Source organism: Bos javanicus, chromosome 9 (assembly GCF_032452875.1).
Source record: "Bos javanicus breed banteng chromosome 9, ARS-OSU_banteng_1.0, whole genome shotgun sequence".
Classification (NCBI taxonomy): Eukaryota; Metazoa; Chordata; class Mammalia; order Artiodactyla; family Bovidae; genus Bos; species Bos javanicus.
The window spans coordinates 73,453,359-73,480,489 of NC_083876.1; the positions used below are offsets into that span (position 1 = coordinate 73,453,359).

At 39.3% G+C, this 27,131-nt stretch overlaps 1 protein-coding gene, 1 long non-coding RNA gene and 1 pseudogene across 11 annotated transcripts in view; 1 reads left to right on the forward strand and 2 right to left on the reverse strand.

Moving 5' to 3' along the window:
- Nucleotides 1-27,131, forward strand: part of LOC133254063 (uncharacterized) — a 252,562-nt gene that overhangs the window by 166,797 nt on the left and 58,634 nt on the right. The window lies entirely within an intron of this gene.
- AHI1 (Abelson helper integration site 1) overlaps nt 1-27,131 on the reverse strand; it is a 219,722-nt gene that overhangs the window by 100,285 nt on the left and 92,306 nt on the right. For all 10 annotated transcript variants that reach the window (XR_009738557.1, XR_009738556.1, XM_061428058.1 and 7 more), the window contains one exon: nt 12,668-12,785. Coding sequence is in view for 8 of the 10 variants with exons in the window: in XM_061428058.1 (XP_061284042.1) it covers nt 12,668-12,785 (118 nt within the window). In the remaining 2 variants the exon portion in view is untranslated. The remainder of the gene's footprint in view (nt 1-12,667; nt 12,786-27,131) is intronic.
- LOC133254062 (corrinoid adenosyltransferase MMAB-like) lies at nt 15,382-26,330 on the reverse strand (annotated as a pseudogene).

Sequence of the window (27,131 nt, forward strand, 5' to 3'; positions counted from 1 at the left end):
TGTAGAATATACTTTAAGTTATGAACATGGTTAGAAACAGTTTACTAATTCAAGTGATACTATTGAAGAAATATAGGCACTTTTATTACAAGTACAGATATGCTTCAATCTTCAACAAGTAGATTAACTCAAATCACTGGAGAATCACTCAGTAAAACCCTCATATTGGTTATTAAAACAGCATCTTATATCTTTAATGTACCATCAAACACCAGCTTTAGAGAATCCAATTATTAATGACAACAAAAATATCTAACAAATGAAATCTCTTCTTTGTGGAAGGGAATATAAAATAGTGATGATGTGTTAAAGAAAAAAATCCATGTGATCAAGGTCTGTTTCTCAGTGTCCAGAAAAATCCAAATATTAAAACAATCCCATCTCCAGGGGTTTTGTGTGGGCTGGTACTTATATGGAAAGCCAAAGTTTCAAAAGTTAAGAAGCTTCTAGTTGGATTATTTGTATTTGAGGTATATTTGTTTGAAAACTTGTCTTCTAATTACTTCAACTTAATGTCTTTTTTGGCATGCTTCTCAAAATTCTCTTTTGAGAATCCATGTTTGCCTGTCTGACATGTTCTTTTCTCTATCATCACTTAACCATCATCACTTAACACATTTTATTAAATCATGTCTTAAAATAAGATTTCCTCCATTCCTTTGGCCACATTGCAAACTGTATAATTTCAAACTTAAAAAGAATCTCCCACAGAATCTCCTGATGTTTATTCTCACAGTATTTTATGGATTTAAAAGCATTAAAAATACCCTTCAGATTCTCACAATTCTATGAAGTAGAAAAATCATCTGAAGAGGAAAGTAGAGACATTATACTGGGAGAGAGAAACTACCCAAGGTAACAGCTGTGACGGGGCAGAATTAGAGTCAGGCCCAACCCTTCTGGCCTTCTGACCCCAGGTCTAGTGCTTTTCCCACCAAAACACACAAGTGCTGGATGCAGAAGAGTGGTTGGTTAGCAGCATAAGCCAAATTTAAGGACATCTGTAAATTATCTACGGTAATGAATTAATTCCTTTCACCAACCCATACCTGAACGTAAGCCTTGAAATTCTGGAGATCTGAAATCAGAATTCAATGAAACATTCTTTTTCAATGAGTAGTTTGAAGTTCATTAAGTAATACTATCAGAAAATTCTGCCAATTCAGATAGTATGAAAGAGTACTTTGAACTCATTTTACCTTCCTTAAAATGGAAACCCCCTTTTACCATCACCTGTGTTTGAGTTATTCTAACCTAATTTTTGCGTAAATGTTTTCTTTTTTTCCCTTTGAAATACAAGAACCATCATACTTCCAGTTTACATGTAATATGCCTTCAACAATGGGTTTATATAAGGATATCACAGACTCTCTGGTGAAATTATGACACACAAATAATAGATTTTATTTACATTATTTAAAAAATTTTGCACTTCTCTATAAGAAGTTACACAGAAGAATACATAGAAGAACTATACAAAACAGATTTCAATGACCCAGATAACCATGCTGCTGTGATCATTCACCTAGAGCCAGACATCCTGGAATGTGAAGTCAAGCAGGACATAGATTTCAGTTACATTATTTAAAAAATTGTGCACTTCTCTAAAATGTTACACAAAAGAATACACAGAAGAACTATACAAAACAGATTTTAATGGCCCAGATAACGACAATGGTGTGATCACTCACCTAGAGCCAGACATCCTGGAATGTGAGGTCAAGTGGGCCTTAGGAAGCATCACTACGAACAAAGCTAGTGGAGGTGATGGAATTCCAGTTGAGCTATTTCAAATCGTAAAAGATGATGCTGTGAAAGTGCTGCACTCAATATGCCAGCAAATCTGGAAAACTCAGCAGTAGCCACAGGACTGGAAAAGGTCAGTTTTCATTCCAATCCCAAAGAAAGGCAATGCCAAAGAATGCTCAAACTACCACACAACTGCACTCATCTCATACGCTGCTGCTGCTGCTGCTAAGTCGCTTCAGTCGTGTCCGACTCTGTGCGACCCCATAGACGGCAGCCCACCAGGCTCCCCCGTCCCTGGGATTCTCCAAGCAAGAACACTGGAGTGGGTTGCCATTTCCTTCTCCAATGTATGAAAGTGAAAAGTGAAAGGGAAGTTGCTCAGTCATGTCCGACTCCTAGCGACCCCATGGACTGCAGCCTACCAGGCTCCTCCATCCATGGGATTTTCCAGGCAAGAGTACTGGAGTGGGGTGCCATTTGCCTTCTCCCTCTCATACACTAGCAAAGTAATACTCAAAATTCTCTAAGCCAGGCTTCAACATTACATGAACTGAGAACTTCCAGATGTTCAAGCTGGATTTAGAAAAGACAGAGGAACCACAGAACAAATTTCCAACATCTGCTGGACCATTGAAAAAGCAAGAGAGTTCCAGAAAAACATCTACTTCTGCTTTATTGACTACGCCAAAGCCTGTGACTATATGGATCACAACAATCTGTGCAAAATTCTTAAAAGAGATGGGAATACCAGACCACCTTTCCCGTCTCCTGACAAATTTATATGCAGGTCAGGAAGCAACAGTTAGAACTGGACATGGAACAACAGACTGGTTCCAAATAGGAAAAGGAGTATATCAAGGCCGTATACTGTTACCCTGCTTATTTAACTTATATGCAGAGTACATCTTGCATAATGCCAGGCTGGACATGGCACAAGCTGGAATCAAGATTGCTGGGAGAAATATCAATAACCTCAGATATGCAGATGACACCACCCTTATGGCAGAAAGTGAAGAAGAACTAAAGAGCCTCTTGATGAAAGTGAAAGAGAAGAGTGAAAAAGTTGGCTTAAAGCTCAACATTCAGAAAACTAAGATCATGGCATCTGGTCCCATCACATCATAGCAAACAAATAGGAAAACAATGGAAAACAGTGAGAGACTTTATTTTTGGGGGCTCCAATATCATTGCAGATGGTGACTGCAGCCATGAAATTAAGAGACGCTTGCTCCTTGGAAGAAAAACTATGACCAACCTAGATAGCATATCAAAAAGCAGAGACATTACTTTGCCGACAAAGGTCTGTCTAGCCAAAGCTATGGTTTTTCCAGCAGTCATGTATGGATGTGAGTTGGACTATAAAGAAAGCTGAGCACCAAAGAATTGATGCTTTTGAAGTGTGGTGTTGAAGAAGATACTTGAGAGCCCCTTGGACTGCAAAGAGATCCAACCAGTCCATCCTAAAGGAGATCAGTCCTGGGTGTTCATTGGAAGGACTGAGGGTGAAGCCAAAACTCCCGTATTTTGGCCAACTGGTGCCAAGAACTGACTCGTTGGAAAAGACCCTGATGCTGGGAACGATCAAAGGCAGGAGGAGAAGGGGACGACAGAGGATGAGATGGTTGGATGGCATCACCAACTTGATGGACACGAGTTTGAGCAAGCTCCAGGAGTGGTGATGGACAGGGAAGCCTGGTGTGCTGCAGTCCATGGGATTGCAAAGAGTCAGACATGACTGAGTGACTGAACTGAACTGATAAAAAGTTAAAACCTTGCTTAAAAGTATTGGCATAGTGAAAACAATAAAATTAAAATTTAACTAGAAAAATAGCTTGTAATTTTCAGAACTTCTCAAAGGAATAACTTTATATTTGGCTAAAATGAATAGAAAAATACATTTTTCAAACATTATCCAACATGTGGAAGTACAAAAATTAACTTGACAGATCTCTCAACCAATACTAAAGTTATCTGAATTATTTTATGATTTTAAGTCAAATATCTTGACTGTTTAGGGTATGATAAAAACATTAATATATATTAACACGTTGTAAAGGAGAGTGGAAATAAATTATGGAGAAGACAGAAGCTACTGATTGTTTTTTAAAAGCCATGTCACATTCTGCCTCTCCATCAAATTCCAAGTCTACAATTTTAAAACATGATAAAAAGATTACATGAACAGTCATACTAATAAAAATGAGTCATTTTGTTTTACATGATTCTACTTACCTATCGATATGAATTAAATTTAGTGCAATGCAGTGAAAATGTACATTAAGTACACAAAAATGAATGGTACTGTCCTTCAAATATAGACATACAAAGACGATAGCACTTTCTAACTTCCACCATCATAACTGTGATTGATTTTACTCGTTACTGAATAATCCACATGTTAAAATTTACTACTACCATAACAACTCTCGAGATGGTTGAATGGGATCTAGGATTCAGACCAATGACCAGAGCGAAATTTCTCGAGAATCTCTTGATATGACTGGAGACTGAATACGACAGTTTCACTGGAACTAGGCTTTAAGAAATCTAGTAACTGGCAAAGACAGAGTTGTATATCAAGGCCCAGTAAAAAGATAAGTTCATGAATTCTTAGAAAATTACTTTCACGACACCTCAGTTTTAACAACTACACCTATTCCAAATAGTGCTGTCCAGGTTACTAGTTTGCAATATATCACACACTTCCAATGCTAGCGAGTAAAAGTCACACACATGGCCAGAGGGACCTCTGGACAGAGTGGGAGGACAATGGGCCAGGGATGAAATAATGGATCCAGGCACAGCATCACCAAGGGTCTACCTCACGTCTGAACTAGTGCCCCCTCTCTGCAGAGGGAGAAGCAGCATGGGGTGGGGAGTGTGAGCAGTACCAAACCAGAAGAGAGGCAATCTTTCTCTAGACACGACTGCCACCAGTTATGTGAACTCTCATTTCAGGCCCTCTGCTTCCCAGTTTTGATGTAAAGGGACTGAAAGTCAAAGCTTTAAGGTTTTACAACAAATAACCGCTCAGTTGTGTACAACTCTTTGTGATCCCATGGACTATAGTCCACCAGGATCCTCTGTCTGTGGAATTTTTCAGGCAAGAATACTGGAGTGGGTTGCCATTCCCTTCTTTAGGGGATCTTCCTAACCCAGGGATAGAACCTGGTCTCCTGCAGATTCTTTACCAAGAATCTCTCAAAAGAGCTTACATTCTGTGATTTTAATGTTTATTTCTCAGAGGGTTTTGCTGAGGATCAAATGAAGATGTATATAAATAAAATTTTTGATACAAGTAGAAGTCACGGATGTTATTTTACAGATTTTCTTCATTATACGAAGGAAGTACAGGAACAGCATAACACGTTCATTATGTGGTGAGACAAGATGGTTGGATGGCATCACCGACGCTATGGACATGAGTTTGAGTAAGCTCTGGGAGCTGGTGATGGACAGGGAAGCCTGATGTGCTGCAGTCCATGGGGTCGCAAAGAGTCGGACACTGAACTGAACCTACAATTTAATTTAAAATGCTAAAATTAAAATTTCTCCCCCTCCCCCACTTTTTCTAGGTATGTTGCTGCTAAGTCGCTTCAGTCGTGTCTGACTCTGTGTGACCCCATAGATGGCAGCCCACCAGGCTCCCCCGTCCCTGGGATTTTCCAGGCAAGAATACTGGAGTGGGTTGCCATTTCCTTCTCCAATGTATGAAAGTGAAAAGCGAAAGTGAAGTCGCTCAGTCATGTCCGACTCTTAGTGACCCCATGGACTGCAGCCCACCAGGGTCCTCCATCCATGGGATTTTGCAGGCAAGAGTACGGGAGTGGGTTGCCATTAGGTATAATTGGTGAATATATTTTTATAAATTTATTTCTTATACAAATTACTCAGAAAATATTTATGGTTTTAACTTTAATAAAACTAGCTGATTTATTATTTTGTTCATTAAGTACCTGGAACAATAGCCTAATAAACAGTTGCTGAAATAAGTATCATAGGTGTTGTATCCAGCTTTTCTCCTCTCTAACCCACCCCTCACTGAGACACCAGTGGTATTTTTTAGAAACATATTTTATTATTACTCTTTCATCCTCATACCTTTAGATAGCTCTGTTTTATCTAGAGAATGAAATGCGAATTCCCCAGTAGGGCACAATTTGACCCCATCTACCTTTGCAGCTCAGGTCTTCCTAAATACATGCATCTCATCATTTCCTCCAGCTAACCCAAGCCTCATACCACTGACCAGGCAAGTCAGGCTCTCTTTCAATTGTTTGTTCAGAAGCTCAGTGTGGCTTTCCTGATGGCTCAAGTGGTAAAGAATCCGCCTGCAGTGCAGGAGACACAGGAGATACGGATTCAGTCTCTGAGGTGAAAAGATCCCCTGGAGGAAAATGGCAACCCACTGCAGTATTCTTGCCTGGAAAATCCCATGGACAGAGGAGCCTGGTGGGCTGTAGTCCATGGGGTCACACAGAGTCAGACGTGACTGCAGCAAATTATGTCAGAGTGTGATAAATTCTGAAATCACAGTATAAACAAAGAATCAGACACGACTGAGCGCACAACCATCTCAGCTTAGCGTGCCCTTCTCAAGCCCCACCTGCTGATGAGGCCAGGGACAGAGACAAGAGGCAAGACCTGGAAGGTTTTATAAGGTCTTTGGAACTCATTCAGATTGCTGGAGAAAGCCATTTAAGAGTTTTAAATAGGGAAATAATAGAATCTAATTTATTTTTCAAAGAATGTTGTTGTCTGCTATGGGGAGAATAATCTAAGGGATAGGAGCAGAAGTAGAGAAGTGGAGGGAGAAGAAGGATCCCTAAACGACAGGGTACATGTGCCTGAGTGTTCGGTGGGAAGATCTGGTGTGGGGCAGGGGAAGTGGAAGTAGATGAAGGGTTTGGGGGCAAGAGTTCTGCTTGGACATGTAAAGTACGAGAAATCGCCCCACTGCTTTATCCCTCTATATTTCAGTGATACTTTGTTTATACTGTGATTTCAGAATTTATCACACTCTGACATAATTTGCTGCATGCTCATTTGCCTTCCCAACCAGACGGTAAGCTCCCTGAGGACAGAGACTGTCTTATTTCATCCACATATTTAAGTAAGGACCTTAAGCAAAGTAGTTACTTAGAATGATTTTAGAATAAGTAAAGATAATAGTCTAGAAACTCAAAAGAAAATAGACCAAAGAAGAAACAAATACTTTTCTAGCAGTCTCCATTACCCAGAACTCACCTGGAATGAGGTCAACAGAAGTGATAGCAGACCATAAACCCACCCCAGGCTCTAACATTCCAGCATATAAACTCACTTACATATAATACGTATCAAATCAAGGTCTCCTCTTAAGCCTCTGGCATGAAGGCCAGTAGGCCATACTGACTAGCTCTGTGTAAATTGTATTTCTTTATACAGTACAAACTGAAAGAGTTGCACATAAGACTTGATATTTAGACAGCTTTTCAGTAAGGTTTTTATTTTTAAACATCCTATCTATATTATTTTCATAGTCCTTCATTTCAGATTCTAATAGATTATTTTGTACGGTCAAGAACATTTAACTATTGTCCCCTTTTAAAACTCTTTTGAATATTGAATAGACTCACAGAATTTTTAAGACAGAAACTCACCAAATCCAGAGCCCTCATTTACCTGCAGGGATAAAAAAAACTGAAGCTTAAAGAAACTGCTAAAAATTCTAGTCATTCAGAAGTGGAGCCAAGCATAGAAATTAGTTCACCTGTTTCCTAGTGCAGGATTCTTTTCACAAAGATTGGCTTCTTAATGAATAAGATGGATTTGGACACTTTGCAATGGACTACATACTCTGCTTTTATAAGTTTTCTATACAATGATACAAAGAAAAAAAATTTCTTTTTTCTTTTTTGGCTGTGCAGCAGGTGTCATCCTAGTTCCCTGACCAGAGATTGAACCTATGCCCCCAGCACTGGAAGCCTGAAGTCTTAGGACTTAGGACTTAGGACTGCCACGGAAGTCTCTCAACAAATTTTATAGGGAAGATATGCCTTAAAATGAGAATAACTAAAAATCAAGCAAAGCAGTCCTACCAGGTATTACATGGCTTAATGGTCATGCTCCTGAGACAGTGCTCACATTGAGGGATATGCATGATTTAAAAGTCCCACTCAAGGCCTATATGACCATGGAAGCTGAAGGTAAAGGAAGTGAATCCAAGGTAAAATTGTTAAGTTTGCAAGGCTTGCCTTTATCATATCTGGTTTTCCTTTTATTCTTTATCTGTCAGAGTGGTAATCACTCTTCCATTTCAAAGCCTTCCTATCTATCCTGTCTTCTCTTTCCGTTTACAGACAAAGAAAGGATTTTGTATCTATTATCTACACCTCGTTGGCTGATAAACTTAAGATACTACTTGAATGAACTTTAATCAATCTGCTAACTTGATCAGACTTATGTTTTACACTCTTAATCCTGAAATGTGGAAGGCAAGATTTGTTCTCAGAAGAAATTTAGACCTCAGCAGAAAGATAGGCATCAAGTGGTGGAGCCAGGTTCCCTCCTCCCTCCTACTCATTAAAATGACATGGTCTGAAAGCAAACCAAGCATCACATTAGGATGCAGAGAATGCATCTATAGGAGGTGCACATGGTCTGCCCTCCACTATACACAAGAAGAGCAAAACTATTGCTCAAACTTCCAGTAAATATCTGACACACTAGAAATTTAAAATTTCTAAGGTTTGGGACAACTGTTAATTACCAGAGTGACTTAAAATTAGAACTCAAAGTATTTTTTCAAAGCTAGTGCACACACAAATCATGTTTACAATACAAGTATGTTACATTCACATAGTATCTAATGCTTATAGAGTGTTTTCATATGTGCTTTGTGACTTGATTTTCCACAATATATAATGCAAACATCATTCCCAGTTTTCAAATGAAGATTCTAACATTTGCAGGTAACAAGGATAATAAAAGGCACAGCCAGGACTTAACATAAGAGCTCTTGATCCAGATATTTTCCTACTGTAACATGCAACAGTATGAAAAGGCAAAAAGATAGGACACAGAAAGATGAACTCCCCAGGTTGGTAGGTGCCCAATATGCTACTGGAGATCAGTGGAGAAATAACTTGAGAAAGAATGAAGGGATGGAGCCAAAGCAAAAACAACACCCAGTTGTGGATGTGACTGCTGTTAGAAGCAAGGTCTGATGCTATAGAGAGCAATATTGCATAGGAACCTGGAATGTTAGGTCCGTGAATCAAGGCAAACTGGAAGTGGTCAAACAGGAGACGGCAAGAGTGAACGTAGACATTCTGGGAATCAGCGAACTAAAACGGACTGGCATGGGTGAATTTAACTCAGATGACCATTGTATCTACTACTGCGGGCAAGAACCCCTTAGAAGAAATGGGGTAGCCATTATAGTCAACAAAAGAGTCCAAAATGCAGTACTTGGATGCAATCTCAAAAATGACAATGATCACTGTTTGTTTCCAAGGCAAACCATTCAATATCACGGTAATCCAAGTCTATGCCCCGACCAGTAATGCTGAAGAAGCTGAAACTGAATGGTTCTGTGAAGACCTACAAGACCTTTTAGAACTGACATCAAATAAAGATCTTCTTTTCATTATAGGGGACTGGAATGCAAAAGTAGGAAGTCAGGAAACACCTGGAGTAACAGGCAAAATTGGCCTTGGAATACAGAATGAAGTAGGGCAAAGGCTAATAGAGTTTTGCCAAGAGAACACACTGGTCATAGCAAACACCCTCTTCCAACAAAACAAAAGAAGACTCTACACATGGACATCACCAGATGGCCAACACCAAAATCAGACTGATTATATTCTTTGCAGCCAAAGATGGAGAAGTTCTATACAGTCAGCAAAAACAAGACTGGGAGCTGACTATGCCTCAGATCATGAAATCCTTATTGCCAAATTCAAATTTAAATTTGAATTGAAGAAAGTGGGGAAAACCACTAGACCATTCAGGTATGACCTAAATCAAATCCCTTATGATTATACAGTGGAACTGACAAATTTATTTAAGGGACTAGATCTGATAGACAGAGTGCCTGATGATCTATGGAATGAGGTTTATGACCTTGTACAGGAGACAGGGATCAAGACCATGCCCAGCAAAAAGAAATGCAAAAAAGCAAAATGGCTGTCTGGGGAGGCCTTACAAATAGCTGTGAAAAGAAGTGAAAAGCAAAGGAGAAAAGGAAAGATATACCCATTTGAATGCAGAGTTCCAAAGAATAGCAAGGAGAGATAAGAAAGCCTTCCTCAGTGATCAATGCAAAGAAATAGAGGAAAACAACAGAATGGGAAAGACTAGAGATCTCTTCAAGAAAATTAGAGATACCAAGGGAACATTTCATGCAAAGATGGGCCCAATAAAGGACAGAAATGGTATGGACATGACAGAAACAGAAGATATTAAGAAGAGGTGGCAAGAATACAAAGAAGAACTGTACAAAAAAGATCTTCACGACCCAGATAATCACAATGGTGTGATCACTCACCTAGAGCCAGACATCCTGGAATGTGAGGTCAAATGGGCCTTAGGAAGCATCACTACAAACAAAGCTAGTGGAAGTGATGGAATTCCAGTTGAGCTCTTTCAAATCCTGAAAGATTATCCTGTGAAAGTGCTGTGTTCAATATGCCAGCAAATCTGGAAAACTCAGCAGTGGCCACAGGACTGGAAAAGGTCAGTTTTCATTCCAATCCCAAAGAAAGGCAATGCCAAAGAATGCTCAAACTACCGTATAATTGCACTCATCTCTCACGCTAGTAAAGTAAAGCTCAAAATTCTCCAAGCCAGGTTTGAACATTACATGAACCGAGAACTTCTAGATGTTCAAGCCAGTTTTAGAAAAGGCAAAGAATCAGAGATCAAATTTCCAACATCCGTTGGATCATCGAAAAAGCGAGAGTTCCAGAAAAACATCTATTTCTGCTTTATTGACTATGTTAAAGCCATTGACTATGTGGATCACAATAAACTGTGGAAAATTCTCAAAGAGATGAGAATACCAGACCACTTGACCTGCCTCTTGAGAAACCTATAGTCAGGTCAGGAAGCAACAGTTAGAACTGGACATGGAACAACAGACTGGTTCCAAATAGGAAAAGGAGTACGTCAAGGCTGTATATTGTCACCATGCTTATTTAACTTATATGCAGAGTACCCATGAGAAATGCTGGAGTGGATGAAGCACTAACTGGAATCAAGATTTCTGGGAGAAATATCAATAACCTCAGATATGCAGATGACACCACCCTTATGGCAGAAAGTGAAGAAGAACTAAAGAGACTCTTGATGAAAGTGAAAGAGGAGAGTGAGAAAGTTGGCTTAAAACTCAACATTCAGAAAACTAAGATCGTGGCATCTGGTCCCATCACTGAATGGCAAATAGATGGGGAAACAGTGGAATCAGTGAGAGACTTTATTTTTTAGGGCTCCAAAATCACTGCAGATGGTGACTGCAGCCACAAAATTAAAAGACGCTTACTCCTTGGAAGGAAAGTTATGACCAACCTAGACAGCATATTAAAAAGCAGAGACATTCCTGTGCCAACAAAGGCCCACCTAGTCAAGGCTATGGTTATTCCAGTAGTGGTGCACGGATGTGAGAATTGGACTATGAAGAAAGCTGAGCGCCGAAGAATTGATGCTTAGTTCTTGAACTGTGGTGCTGTAGAAGACTTTTGAGAGTCCTTTAGACTTCAAGGAGATCCAACCAGTCTATCTTAAAGGAGATCAGTCCTGGGTGTTCATGGGAAGGACTGATGTTGAAGCTGAAACTCCAATACTTTGGCCACCTGATGTGAAGAGCTGACTCATTTGAAAAGACCCTGATGCTGGGAAAGATTGAGGGCAGGAGGAGAAGGGGACGACAGAGGATGAGATAGTTGCATGGCATCACTGGCTCAATGGACATGAATTTTGGTATCTCTGGGAGTTGGTGATGGACAGGGAGGTCTGGCATGCTGCAGCTCATGGGGTCGCAGAGAGTCGGACATGATTGAGTGACTGAACTGAACTGAACTGAACTGAATATGTAATCAGCGATATTACACTAACTTCATATGCAAACTCCAAATACCTTCAAAGTAGAAGAGTAAGATCGTTCCTAAATTTCTAAATAAATTAAGCTGGTCTTTTCAAGCTCAAAGTTTCCTCCTCTCTCTGTCAAAGACAACTGTTTTGTCATTTTCAGTTCTCTGAAAGATTTCCATCTTTCTGAAAGATTTCCATAGTAGAAAAAAAATACTAGGAAATACCAAAAGCTAACGAATAGAAGCAGACATCTTTCAATATCAAAAATACACACTTCTCATCTAGAGGGTTTTTCTTTGAGATTCTTTGAAAACCTTATTCAAATTAATTTAAAATATTCGCCTAAAATTTGCAATTGTATAGTTTGTTTCAACTCTGTGATTGATATACATTTAAATAACTAGCTTCTTTGCATCTTTTGTTAATTTTCCAATTTTGAAGAAACGTGATATTTTGGCAGGCAGGATGCATCCTGTTTCTACCAAAATGAATTTTACATGGGGTTTCTTTGAAATGAATCACAAAATCTGATTATCCATAAACTATGGTTCCTTTACCCAAAGGAAACTGAATCAGATATAAAATTCATGTTCTGTGACTTTTCAATTATTATCTACTCAAAAGACTAGAGGATGAGAGTATCTACCATTAAAGTTACCAAATTCAAATTTGCTTTTGAAATAATTCAGTGATTTTTAAAGAAAAAAACGCTGGAATATAATTCACCAAGTGTGAAGATTGACCGTTATAATGCTATGAGCCGTACTTCTGAAGTGAAATATATGACATCCATTAAAAAATAGAATCTGAACATTTAATGAATAGTCAAAGTAAGAAAGGGGCTCACCGATTTGAGTGAAACCAAACTGACGCAGAATCTGATGAGCGTCCAGCATGTTTGATTGTTTTGACTTAGACTGCTGTGAGGAGGCTGATGTCGAAGTGAATGAGAGATTTTTGTTGACCTGTAATAGGAAAGGCAAATCAGAAATGAAAGCGTAATTTCCGGGGTTACTGATGCAAATAGTGGATGAGAAATATTTGCTTACGATGCAAACCAGGGAACATGTCAAAAGAAGTGACAATGATTTATATGCTTAGTTTTTAAGAGTTTACAAAACTCTATAGTTTTTACAATCTGCCTTACTTTGAAAACAAGTTTGCTTATCATGGGACTAACTTTATTAGTAACTTAGAGTGGTCTTAAAAGTTATGCCAAAAAAAAAAAAAAAAGCAAAAAATAAGTGACTCCCTGACTGCTTTCAATTAAGAAAGAGTTTTTAAATGTTTCACATCCACATTTCCTTAGCATTTTTGAAAGAACAAGTACTTCCTTTTCAGATACTGTACAGAAAACACCTGTAATGTTCATGTTTATATGTATCACAGTGACATAGATAACACAGCTGCAACTTAACTAGCCAAGTGAAATAGTTTCTGCCGTATCAAAAAATCTTATTCTTAAGACAGTTTTCAAAAAACAACTCAAATAATGAACAAGCAAAATTTCTATAAGTAAATACAATGTTCAGTAGCACAAAAATTCTACTACAATTGTGCAAGTACAATGGTCTGTACTCAGAAATGAAATGAAATGAAACGAGTAACAAGTGCAACATTGTAACTACATTGTAAGTACACTGTAACACTGTAAGTGTATGAAAAACACACTTCACAGAAAAAGGCTTAAATGTTTAGTAAGTTAGTAAATTCATCTTGCAGTTCAGATAATTTCAGCAGCGATCTAGTCTCTTTTTCATTATTAATAAATCAATCATTATATCTTATTATTTTTACCACTTTCAAAAAGCATGATAAAATGTGATCGAATTTTGAAAAAAATGGAAATGTTTAAATTTCTAATTTTCTGTAAAAAAGTAATCTGTTAATTAACAAACTATTAAAAATGACAGTTTATGGTATGTAAATATTAGTATAGGAAAGTAGCTCCTTTCTCTTTTTTGAAATACTCAAAACTACACAGAGGACTTCCACTGTATTAGTATTTAAAAATTCCCTTTTGATGTTCTATACATAGAACAACAGTACTGAGTTGTGGTTACATGCCCTTTATCTGACTCATTATTTACATAATATTTGTAAATGCTTCTCTTCTTTCAAACAGTGACAGTAAATGGTATATAAGATTAAGTTTTTCTTTTGAAAGAAAGATAATTTTGTGAAAAAGTCAATTAAGATCATGTGCGATTATAGCTCTAAGATTCCTAAACTATTGTGGTATCATCTTATGAAAAATAAAAATATTTTCGAAAGTAGTTACTAGATGGGGTCAAATATTATATCAATGCTAAGAAAAATTATCCAGCTACAAAAATTCTATAAGAAGCCATTATTAACACTGACCAAAATTACAGTTGACTATTTACATTGATACAACAGCTAAAGTAACAATGAAATCACCTAAGATCATTGAATTTCATTTTCCAACTTTAAATGGAGATAATAAAAACAGTAAATAAACTTCAAAGGAAATGTGCTTGAAGACTAATAATAATCATTGGTATTAAAACATAGGTTAACCCTAAAGCACTAAATAACACGAGTATGTTCACAAAGGGGATCCTAAAGTGCTATACAAATCAAGTGTTATATAAATATTAGTTATTATTATTAACATCATTACAAGCAAGGGTACTTAGAAATATGTAATGCAGTAAGATGATGCAGTAAATTTTTCAGAATGCTATGCTTTTATATGGAAGTACTATACACAAAATGACAATTTATCACTTAACTATTTACTTCACTTCTCTTTTTTAGAATCATTTTTCAGTTTACTTCTATGTTCTTGAAAATTTTAATCCTACCTATCAAACAAAGCATTTTGAAATCTGGTGCAAAAAAGCAGGTGTATGCTGGACACGCACATGTGCACACACACACATACACACAAATTTGCTTTTCAGTCTTCCTCTTCAGAAAATTACTTGTGCTAAAGCAAAAAATGAATACCAAGAAAGCTCAAATAGGATACTTGAATGACTCCACTCAAACTGAAAGACTTGCCACTTTTTCTAAGTAAAATGCTGTTGTAAAAAATCCAATTATGATCTACAATTACATGGTTTTTCTAAGCATTTCTACACTTCTGCCCTCTCTTGACATATCTTTAGAGACTATTCAAATGTTCGTGAAGTGATGAGTGGCAACATAACAGGGAGGATAACTTAGTTTCTAAGGTATGGATAATTGTTAATCACTACCCTCCAATACTTTGGCCACCTCATGTGAAGAGTTGACTCATTGGAAAAGACCCTGATGCTGGGAGGGATTGGGGGCAGGAGGAGAAGGGGACAACAGAGGATGAGATGGCTGGATGGCGTCACCAACTCGATGCACATGAGTTTAGGTAAACTCCGGGAGTTGGTGATGGACAGGGAGGCCCAGCGTGCTGCGATTCATGGGGTTGCAAAGAGTCGGACACAACTGAGTGACTGAACTGAACTGAACTAATAGTGATCTGAAATTAGAACTCAAAGTATTTTCAAAGTGAGCTTATACATATTCACTAATTCATTTAAAGGAAGAAAAATAATAACAACCATTATACAGAGTGAAGCAATATCTATTTTTGAAACATATGCTGTGGAAAAGAATTGCTTAATAATTTTACAACAACAGAAAGGTTGGCTAAGATAGTCTACCCTACAACAATCTATCCTCTTTTTACAAAACACTTTTCTGCTTGCCTCATGCAAAAACCACAGTCTGCCAAAGTCAGTTTAATACCTCCATACTGTGCAAAATGAGAAGCATAAAAATTTAATAAAATTCATAATGGAAGAAAAGAAAAAAACAACCACCTAGAACTGCCAAGTTAATCACAAAAACTGTTTTGCCTGCTCTTTCAGGGTATAAACAGTTTTGATAAAATATGCAAATACTAATTCTCTAGGAGGAGTTAATTTTCATGTTAAAAAAGTCATTGCTCTAACCTCAAATTGAATGCACAAAGCTAAACAGGCTACAATAGTTTACCCTTTAGTGATTAAATTGTAAAACCATTGGGAGATATGTAACACTCATTTCCATATATACTTACAAGTCTAATCCTTTTAGCTGACTTTATATGCTTTATTAACCTGAAGAATTGTTTTCAAAGTTTCAATTTGTGAAGACACTTCAAACTTGATTTTAATGATAACAGAAAAGATATTAACACTGTTTATACACTTATGTTAACAAATGTGTCCCCCTTCTTCTGGACATCTATTTTTTTTAAACTAAATCTGAACAACAATGCAGATAACACTTTAATTTGAAGACACTTCTAAAACCAGCACCTAGGAAATTTTTTTGTTGCAAATTATATGTCTGCTGTAAAAGTTAAAATCCCAGTATTACAAAACAAGTTAAACAGAAAACTTGAGCCAAAGTGAGATTCAAGTTATCTGAAGTCAGTTATCTGAACACCTCATAAGTTCTAAAAGCAACTTACATTTCTGTGATATAGAGGTTAGTAAAACCTAAGAAATGAGTAGGCCGTGATGTCATAAAGAGAGATGCAACATGATCTCTCTAGGTCCTAGATACTGCCCTTATAAATTGCGACAATGAAGTGAGGGATAGGGAAGAAACATTGTTACTGTTAAATTTTTACAGTGGGGTAAGGAGCTAGAAAATCTCTCCTCATATTAGTTCACCCGCTACAGTATTAACTAAACCAGCATTCAAATGGGGATCAGTCATCACATTTTATTTTGTAATATTTAATCAAGATTTTTTGAGTATAAGGGCTGGTGGTTCAAAAATTACTAATATATTCCCCTGTATAAAGCTCAAAATTAACATCTAGTACTGGTTCAAACCACTTACCCAGTAGTAATATGCCTCAGAGAAAGCCAATTAACCTGATGCATACTACAGTACAAACCTTCACCTCCTTTCTCTCTCAGTATATTTCCTTACTCCAGAGAGAAAATTTGGTTCTGAACCCCCTGAAATCCTCACTTCCAAGAACAAACCTCTTACACCTGTCCTCCTCTCTTTCTTTCCAGTGTCAGATAAACAGGTGAAAGAGAAATTCGCTCAGTCAGGTCCAACTCTTTGAGACCCCATGGACTATACAGTCCACGGAATTCTCCAGGCCAGAATACTGGAATGGGTAGTCTTTCCCTTCTCCAGGGGATCTTCCCGACCCAGGAATCGAACCAGGGTCTCCTGCATTGCAGGCGGATCCTTTACCAACTGGGCTATCAGGGAAGCCCAGATAAAGAGGTACTCTTCCATTTAAAATTAATCCCCCAGCTGTTCCCTTGAAGATATCTTTGCATGCATGCTTAGACGTGTCTGATTCTGTGCAACCCTATGGACTGTACCGTGCCAGGCTCCTCTGTCCATGGAATTCTCCAGGCAAGAATACTAGAGTGGGTTGCCATTTCCTTCTCCATGTGGCTATCCTTAAGGCTCTTCCAAATTCTCTACTAGCTGTTTGTCTACAGGCTATAAGCATTAATCTTTTCACTTTACTACAAAATAGAAAACAAGTAATTCTTACTATGATTCCATAAATTTCCTTAACCTTCATTGAATGTTAAAGTTTTTGAAAAACAGCCAATAACTGCTATCTATATAGCTCAGCCATTCACTTTCAAGCAGCTACAACAAAGCTTGTATCTATCAGAACACTAAATCTGAAACTAAAGTCATCATGGACTTCAAATGATCAAATTTGGCAGATTCACTCAGGCCTCTGAGATATCTGACACTGTCAATCACTCTCGTGTTTCTGGGAAACCATTTTTTGTTGGTGATCCTGCCACTGCTTCTCTGTGTTGCCTGCTAGACCCACTGGGCTCTCTACTTTGTTCACACCACACGGTTATCCCAGGCAAAGATGTATGTTTTCATCGCTTCATCTGCCTTTCATGTTGACAATTTTTTCATGTAAAACTCTTCTGATCAGTAAGTTCAGAACCAAACTAACCTTTCCTATGCTGTTCACTTCCTTGGGGAAAGCTCTCATCACCCACTCTGCTGTTCCAGCCAGACAGATGGGCATCACCCTGGACAGCTTCCTCACACTCCACGCAGAGTTCTCATTTAGGCAGTCAGGTGCTCTGGCATCTGATTCCACTCCTTCATCATCAGTGCTACCACTGCAATAGTCGTCTCCTGATTTGTCTTCCCATCTACTGATTCTTCTTCTATACTGCTACCAGGGTGATTTTTCTAAAATGCTAATTTGATTGAGCAACACTTTTGTTTAAAACCCATCATCAACTGTTCCACTGGATAAAATCCATACTTTTTAAGTATAGCAAACAAAGCTTTCTATAAGAACTACTAGCCTTCCAACCTTACTGCTCTATCTCCTATGTTCCAGCTGCAACAAATTGCTCCCCAGACATTCCACATTGCTTCATGTCTCTGTGACTCAGTTCATGCTTTTCCTGTTTCCTGGAATGTGCTTCCTTCCTGGCTCCATCTTCCTTTTTGATATTGACTTCTCAAAGCCTAAGCTCAAGTGTTACATCAGGCACGAAAAGTCTTTCAGACTTTCCCATTAGAACTTATCTCCTCCTAATTTCAGTCAGCCCAGTTGCTCAGTCGTGTCTGACTTCTTCGCGACCCCACGGACTGCAGCACACCATGCTTCCCTGTCCATCACCAACTCCTGGAGCTTGCTCAAACTCATGTCCATCGAGTCAGTGATGCCATCCAACCATCTCATCCTCTGTCATTCCCTTCTCCTCCCACCTTCAATCTCTCCCAGCATGAGGGGCTTTTCCAATGAGTCAGTTCTTCCCATCAGGTGGTCAAAGTATTGGAGCTTCAGCTTCAGCATCAGTCCTTCCAATGAATATTTAGGACAGATTTCCTTTAGGATTGACTGCTTTGATCTCCTTGCAGTATCCATACATCAGAACTGGAAAAACCACAGCTTTGACTAGACTGACCTTTGTTGACCAGACGGACCTCCTTCTTTGTCTCCCCACTATTCCCACATCTTCTAGTATCATGGCACCGGTAGTACCTTAGGATGCTTACCTAGTAAGTTATCATCCATGAGACTATAATCTTTTTGAGGGTAAGGGACGGGTTTTGTTTATATACATTTGTTTAGTAAATGGCTGGTATAACCTTATAAAAACTACACAGAAGTCAAACTCATTAACACATATGAAAGCAGTGCATGTTTTAAAACCTTACCCAAATTTAAGGCGGTATTTATATTCAAGACTTCTCAAATGTAACTGACTTTTTGATGATAAGAATTACGGAATAATGGGCTTAAAAGTAAGAAACTCAATCAGATCAGATCAGTCGCTCAGTCGTGTCCGACTCTTTGCGACCTCATGAATTGCAGCACGCCAGGCCTCCCTGTCCATCACCAACTCCCGGAGTTCACTCAAACTCACGTCCAGCGAGTCAGTGATGCCATCCAGCCATCTCATCCTCTGTCATCCCCTTCTTCTCTTGCCCCCAATCCCTCCCAGCATCCGAGTCTTTTCCAATGAGTCAACTCTTCGCATGAGGTGGTCAAAGTATTGGAGTTTCAGCTTTAGCATCATTCCTTCCAAAGAAATCCCAGGGCTGATCTCCTTCAGAATGGACTGGTTGGATCTCCTTGAAGTCCAAGGGACTCTCAAGAGTCTTCTCCAACACCACAGTTCAAAAGCATCAATTCTTCGGTGCTCAGCCTTCTTCACAGTCCAACTCTCACATCCATACATGACCACAGGAAAAACCATAGCCTTGACTAGACGAACCTTTGTTGGCAAAGTAATGTCTCTGCTTTTGAATATGCTATCTAGGTTGGTCATAACTTTCCTTCCAAGGAGTAAGCATCTTTTAATTTCATGGCTGCAGTCACCATCTGCAGTGATTTTGGAGCCCAGAAAAATAAAGTCTGACACTGTTTCCACTGTTTCCCCATCTATTTCCCATGAAGTGGTGGGACCGGATGCCATGATCTTCGTTTTCTGAATGTTGAGCTTTAAGCCAACTTTTTCACTCTCCACTTTCACTTTCATCAAGAGGCTTTTGAGTTCCTCTTCACTTTCTGCCATAAGGGTGGTGTCATCTGCATATCTGAGGTTATTGATATTTCTCCCAGCAATCTTGATTCCACCTTGTGTTTCTTCCAGTCCAGCGTTTCTCATGATGTACTCTGCATATAAGTTAAATAAGCAGGGTGACAATATACAGTCTTAACGAACTCCTTTTCCTATTTGGAACCAGTCTATTGTTCCATGTCCAGTTCTAACTGTTGCTTCCTGACCTGCATACAAATTTCTCAAGAGGCAGATCAGGTGGTCTGGTATTCCCATCTCTTGAAGAATTTTCCACAGTTTATTGTGATCCACACAGTACCCATATTTAAATCTAGAAACAGGGGTATGAAATAATAGAAAAATATATACATATAGGTCTCTGGCCCTAGTTCTTGGCACAGAACTCTTAAACTGTTGTCAAGCATCTTTTGTTCTTCTATTTTATCTTTGACTCTGATTCCGTAGTTGAAATTGCAAGTTAAAGTGTTAGTCAACTTAGCTGTGTCTGACTCTTTGCAACCCCATGGACTTTAACCTCCTACCATGGAATTCTCCAGGCAAGAATACTGGAGTGGAGAAATATACCTATGCACTATGGGTACCTTATTTTTGACAAAGAAGGCAAGAATATTAAATGGGGTAAAGAGAGCCTCTTCAATAAATGGTGCTGGGAAAACTGGACAGATACATGTAAAAGAGTGTTAGAACACTTCCTAACACATACACAAAGATAAACTCAAAACGGATTAAAGACCTACATGTAAGACCAAAAACTGTAAAACTCTTAGAGGAAAACATAGGCAGGACACTCGATGACATAAATCAAAGCAAGATCCACTATGACCCACCTCCTAGAGGTAACGGAAATAAAGACAAAAGTAAACAAGTGGGACCTGATTAAACTTAAAAGCTTTTGCATAGCAAAGGAAACTATAAGCAAAGTGAAAAGACAACCCTCAGAATGGGAGAAAATAACAGCAAATGAAACAACTGTCAAAGGATTCATTTCCAAAATATACAAGCAGCTCATACAACTCAATGCTAGAAAAACAAACAACCCAAACAAAAAGTGGGAAAAAGACCTAAACAGACATTTCTTCAAAGAAAACATACAGATGGCTAACAAACACATGAAAAGATCCTCAACATCGCTCATTATTAAGAGAAATGAAAATCAAAACCACAATGAGATATCACCTCACACAGGTCAGAATGGCCATCATCAAAAAATCGACAAACAATAAATGCTGGAGAGGGTGTGGAGAAAAGGGAACGCACTTGCACTGTTGGTGGGAATGTAAATTGATAAAGCCACTATGGAAGACAGTATGGAGATTCCTTAAAAAACTAGGAATAAAACCACCATATGACCCAGCATGGAACAGACTGGTTCCAAACAAGAAAAGGAGTACGTCAAGGCTGTATATTGTCACTCTGCTTATTTAACTTATATGCAGAGTACATCATGAGAAACGCTGGGCTGGATGAAGCACAAGTTGGAATCAAGACTGCCAGGAGAAATAACAAGAACCTCAGATATGCAGATGACACCACCCTTATGGCAGAAAGTGAAGAAGAACTAAAGAGACTCTTGATGAAAGTGAAAGAGAAGTGAAAAAGTTGGCTTAAAGCTCAACATTCAGAAAACTAAGATCATGGCATCCAGTCCTATCGCTTCATAGCAAATAGATGGGGAAACAGTAGAAACAGTGTCAGACTATTTTTTAGGGCTCCAAAATCACTGCAGATGGTGACTGCAGCCATGAAATTAAAAGATGCTTACTCCTTGGAAGGAAAGTTATGACCAACCTAGACAGCATATTAAAAAGCAGAGATATTACTTTGCCAAGAAAAGTGCATCTAATTAAGGCTACGGTTTTTCCAGTAGTCATGTATGGATGTGAGAGTTGGACTATAAAGAAAGCTGAGTGCAGAAGAATTGATGCTTTTGAACTATGGTGTTGGAGAAGACTCTTGAGAGTCCCTTGGACTGCAAGGAGATTCAACCAGTCCATCCTAAAGGAGACCAGTCTTGAGTGTTCATTGGAAGGACGGATGTTGAAGCTGAAACTCCAATACTTTGGCCACCTGATGCAAAGAATTGACTCATTTGAAAAGACCCTGATGCTGGGAAAGATTGAAGGTGGGAGGAGAAGGGGATAACAAAGGATAAGATGGTTGCATGGCATCACCGACTTGATGGATACGAGTTTGAGCAAGCTCTGGGAATTGGTGATAGACAGGGAGGCCTGGTGTGCTGCAGTCCATGGGGTTGTGAAGAGTCGGACATGACTGAATGAATGAACTGAACTGAGTATAGATAACATTAATAATTAAAAAAAAAAGATAAAAGTCCTCTGGCTTCAAGAAGCTTACAGAGAAGTATGGAAATTCAGACATGTAAAGATTAGAGCTGGAAACAATATCATGTAAAATCTAAAAAAACAGAAAGAAGGAAGAGAGGAGAGGAAGATGAACAGAAAGAAAGAATAGAATTGTTCCTCCCTGAGGAAATTCATACTTTAATTCTGGAGAATATAGGCAAAATTAATTATAATTTAAGGCAGAATAAACTCAATTAAAATACATGCCAATTATGAATCAATATGTCTGGGAACATGAGAAAAACAGATTAATCCCATTTGTGAGGAATCATACAAAGCTTAATGGAAAGAAATTCCTCCAGGCAATATCATTTCTGATATGATTCAATCCATCTCGAAACAAAGGAAAGAGCAAGGAAATTTGGAAATTATAAGTTTATGTGAGAGCAATGGAAGACTTCTAATACCAATTACTGTCTTGGAAGTAAAGAGATGAGAACTCTTTTTATCTTCCCATCATCAAATCTTTATCTGAGCATCTACCCATAGTTTCTACCTATGTGCCTATCAGAGAGGATGAACACTCACTTCTCTTAAAGGCCAGTTTCTCCACTGGCATTCAGAATTTGATTCCCTCTCATTTCTTCAAGGACTTGAGTCCAGCAATAACCACCTCCATGGGACGTTATCAATTTCTCTGTCACCACCGAATTATTCCCAGCAGCAAATAAGCATACTTTAATATTGTCCATCTAATGTTCTCCTCCAGTTGCTGCTTCTCTGCTCCTCAGTTAGAATTTCTTAAAAGAATGGTCTACACAGTCTCTGCTTTATAGACTCCCATTCTGTCTTCAACCCACTTCAACTGAGCTTTTCTCCCAGCCACTCACTGAAACTGTACTCATCTAGGAAACCAAAGGACATCATCCTGCCAATTTTCTGTCCTCGTTTTACTCATTCGCTCAATAGCATGTGACTGCTTATCACTCCCCTTTCTTAAAATACCTCCTGTGAGATTTCCTGACATACTCTCTTCAGGGTCTCAGGTATTTAGCTATACTCTCTCTCCAGGTGATTGTACCAAATCTAACAGTTTAGAACAAATACGGCTTTTACCCTGAACTCTCCCCAGAGCTCAAGACTCAAATATCCAATTGCTTACTTCTCAGCTACATTCATATAGAAAACTCCACACCAGTAGTCCTCATCTCATTAAAAAGCTCTACCAGCATCTACACAGTGGCTATAAAAAGCAACACAGAAGTGATTTCTAAGTTCTCGTTCTCTCACTTACACCACATCTAATCCATCACCACATTGTGCTGAATCTACTTCCAAAATATATCTTAAATCTGTCCACTGCTTGCACTCCCATTATTATAACTCTTAAACGAATTCAAGGATTAGACTGAAGTGGCTTTAATGCCAGGTGGCCTATGATCACATAAGCAAACCAAAATCTAAGCCTGTAAATACTTCGAGGTTTCAATACTGAAACCTAAGGATAACTAATCCCAATAGCCAACTGAGCTTTATTTTTATTTTTTTGCAAGCCTTTCCCACTTTTATTCTTTTTTTCTGCTTGGTTCCTCGATGAAGCAATCACTTTATCTTTCTTTCCTGCAACACCGACTTCATTCCCACTTCCTCGAAGACCGAGGAGAGCCCAGGGGAGGAGGGTAGGATTCTCCACCAGCCACAGCTCCCAAAGGAAGTGTCAGCGCTGTGAAAGGAAGCTGGGTTTGGACAGAAGACCAGCTTCTGGCCCCTGTGGGTGAGATCTTCAGGGATCAGGATGCGAGGGCGAAGTCTTCCCTTCACCATTGTCACTTCCATTCTTTCCCAGAGCCTCAGGTACGGTCCAACAGGTCATTGTTCTTGTATATCTTTTCTGGATTCCCCTCCTTCATGGCTGTGTATCTGGCTAATGTGAAGAGACAGTCACTGAGTCTGTTTAAGAACTTGACCACGTTTGCATTGGTCTCACCCGTCTGGACAAGAGGCACCACACGTCTCTCGGCTGGGCGACACACGGCCCGACAGAAGTGCAGTGTGGAGCTGCTCTTGCCTCCTGATGGGGCGTAGTCTCTGGGTGTTGTCACTCAGTCCTGTCTGACTCTGTGATCCTATGGACTGCGGCCCGCCAGGCTCCTCTGTCCATGGGATTCTCTAGGCAAGAATAAGGCAGGATGAAAGTGGTGAGTGGGGGCAGCTGGCGAGAGTATCTGTCGATCTACTGCTCCAGCTCCAGGATGAGCCCCGCCTCGAACATGGCGTGTTTTAAATGAGCCTCTCTGGCTGAGGAGCGCGGAGTTGCCAGGGCAGAGCCGAAGTCCTACAGGGAGCACTGGATTCTCTGAAGCTCTTCCACAAACGGGTGGTCCTTTTCTGCAATTAATTCCATAGCAAACCCAATGGCTGAACTTAATTCATCTGTAGTTCCCACAGCTTCAAACACCTGGTCGTCTTTGGGTGGTCTTTCTCCAGTGAAGGTGCTAGAAAACCCTTTGTCTCCTGTTTTGGTGTAGATCTTGGGGACCTAGGGAGTCTTTGAGGAAGGCTGAGGCCTGTCCCCGTCTTCCACGCCCTGGGGGCTGCGACTCTGGAAATGGGGACACAATAGCTTGCGGGCTCCAAGACACCCGCGCAAGCAAAGGCGACCTCCCAGGCCCCACACAGCCATGCCCCACGCCTCTCGTCAAGGAGCCCAACTGGGCTTTAAACTATAGCCAATCAGTAACTTCCTTGTTCTGCTTCAGCCCTTTCTCTCTAGGAGTCTTTCCCCAGCTCCTGCTGGTGAAAAGCTTCTAAATGATCCTAAGCTTGGCCCTAACCAATTCGAATAGATTTTTGCTCAAAGAAAACCCTCCTAAAATGTTTAATATGCCTCGGTTTATCTTGTAACACCATACTAGTATAGGCCACTTCTAAGAGGCCAATCTCCTCTTCCTTGAACTGAAGACTATTACTTGCCTTTTAAAACCCATTCTCAAAATAAATAAATAAATAAATAAAATCCATTCTCACGTTCTTTCCAGGTTAACATCTCAGTCACTTGTTTCTCTAATTAATATCCTAAACTCCTTACTGAAGGATAGTAGAATATGCCACCCAAAAATGTGCCTCTTTTGCATAAGGATTACTTTGAGAAACTATAAACACAGGCATTCTGAACACAGAGTGGAAGCTATCTTTTGTAAGAGAAACAGACATTAGAATGGGGTTCTATACCAAGAAAAAGCCATCTATCATTAGGGACAACTTTTTCACCTGAGAGACTTATGTCTACCAACCAGCTCCTCCTCTTACCTTCTCAAGTTGCCTTCTGCCCCAGAAGTGTCAGACTCCTCCATCCCTTTTCTAGGCTCAGGATGGTATATAAGCCCCAGCTAACTGGCAGTCTTTGGCATCCCACATCTTTGTGGGGCTCACATATGTATGAAATTAAAATTGCATTTTTTTCCTCCTGTTAATCTGTCTATGCCAATTTAATCCTTAGACCAGTCACAGAACCTATAAGGGCAGAAGGTAAAGCTTTTCCTCCTCTACATTACCATGCTTACAGGACTGTTTAAAAGGCTGGCCTGATCTCCTGAGCTTCTCCCCAACTTGTCATGGAACACTGCTCTTCCTCGCTTGCTCACTATCCCACTTAAGGTTAGTGATCTTCTTTCTGCTCCTTCAGCATGCTAGTTTAATATCTAGATGAGAATTTTCACAGGACAGGATTAGTTCCTTATCAAGTGGACTCAAGAAAACACTATTCTAAGCTATAGAAAGCCAGTAATAAATGACCATATATTTTATGAATCCATTTATACTAAATAACCAGAATTGGCAAATATATAGAGACAGAAAATATAAACCACTCCTGCCGGTTACCAGGAGTTTGAGTGCTTTGTTTGGTGGTGTGTGTGTGCATGTGTGTGCCTGCGTGCATGTCCTTATCCAGAAATGGAGAATGACTGCTAAGAGAAAATGGGCTTTCTTTTTGGAGGGAATAATCTCTCTTTTTGGAGAGACAGTAGTGATGGTTGCCAATTCTATGTGTATGATAAAACCCAGTGAACTGTATACTTTGAAAGCATGACTATTGTGGTATGTATGTTATATATCAATAAAAGTGAAGTCGCTCAGTCGTGTCCGACTCTTTGCAACCCCATAGACTGTAGCCTACCAGGTTCCTCCGTCCATGGGATTTTCCAGGCAAAAGTACTGGAGTGGGTTGCCATTTCCTTCCCCAGAGGATCTTCCTGACCCAGGGGTTGAACCCAGGTCTCCCGCATTGCAGGCAGACATTTTACCATCTGAGCCACCAGGGAAACCATCAATAAAACTGTCATAAAAAAAGAAAATAACTAGTAGGTTAATCTTTCCATGCTCCTGCTACTCCTTCTAAGTCTCTTCAGTTATGTCCGACTCCTTGTGACCCCATAGACTGTAGCCCATCAGGCTCCTCTGTCCATGGGATTCTTCAGGCAGGAATACTGGAGTGGGTAGCTCTGCCCTCCTCCAGGGGATCTTCCTGACCCAGGGATCAAACCTGCATCTCTTATGTCTTCTGCAGTGACAGTCAGGTTCTTTACTACTAGCGTCACCTGGGAAGCCCAATCTTTCCATACTTTGACTGATTTCCAAAAATGTCATATTTTCAATCATAATTTATTCTATTTTTTGTTAAGTACTAGGAACACAGAGATGAATGACATGAACCTCCACCCTCAGGAAGTTTCCAGATTAGCAGAGGATGTTCTCCATAAAGCCTTGCCAAATACGTGCAGAACACTTTACTCTTTGGACATTCAGACAGCATTACAAAAGAGGGGTATATAACATATTTGTAAAAATAAAGAGAAATAGCTCTGAACTGCTAATCAAGAGGATAAACTATTTTTTGACTCCAATTTTATACACTATACATACTTAAGAACATTTAGTAATCTTGGAGCTACAATCATTACACCAATCA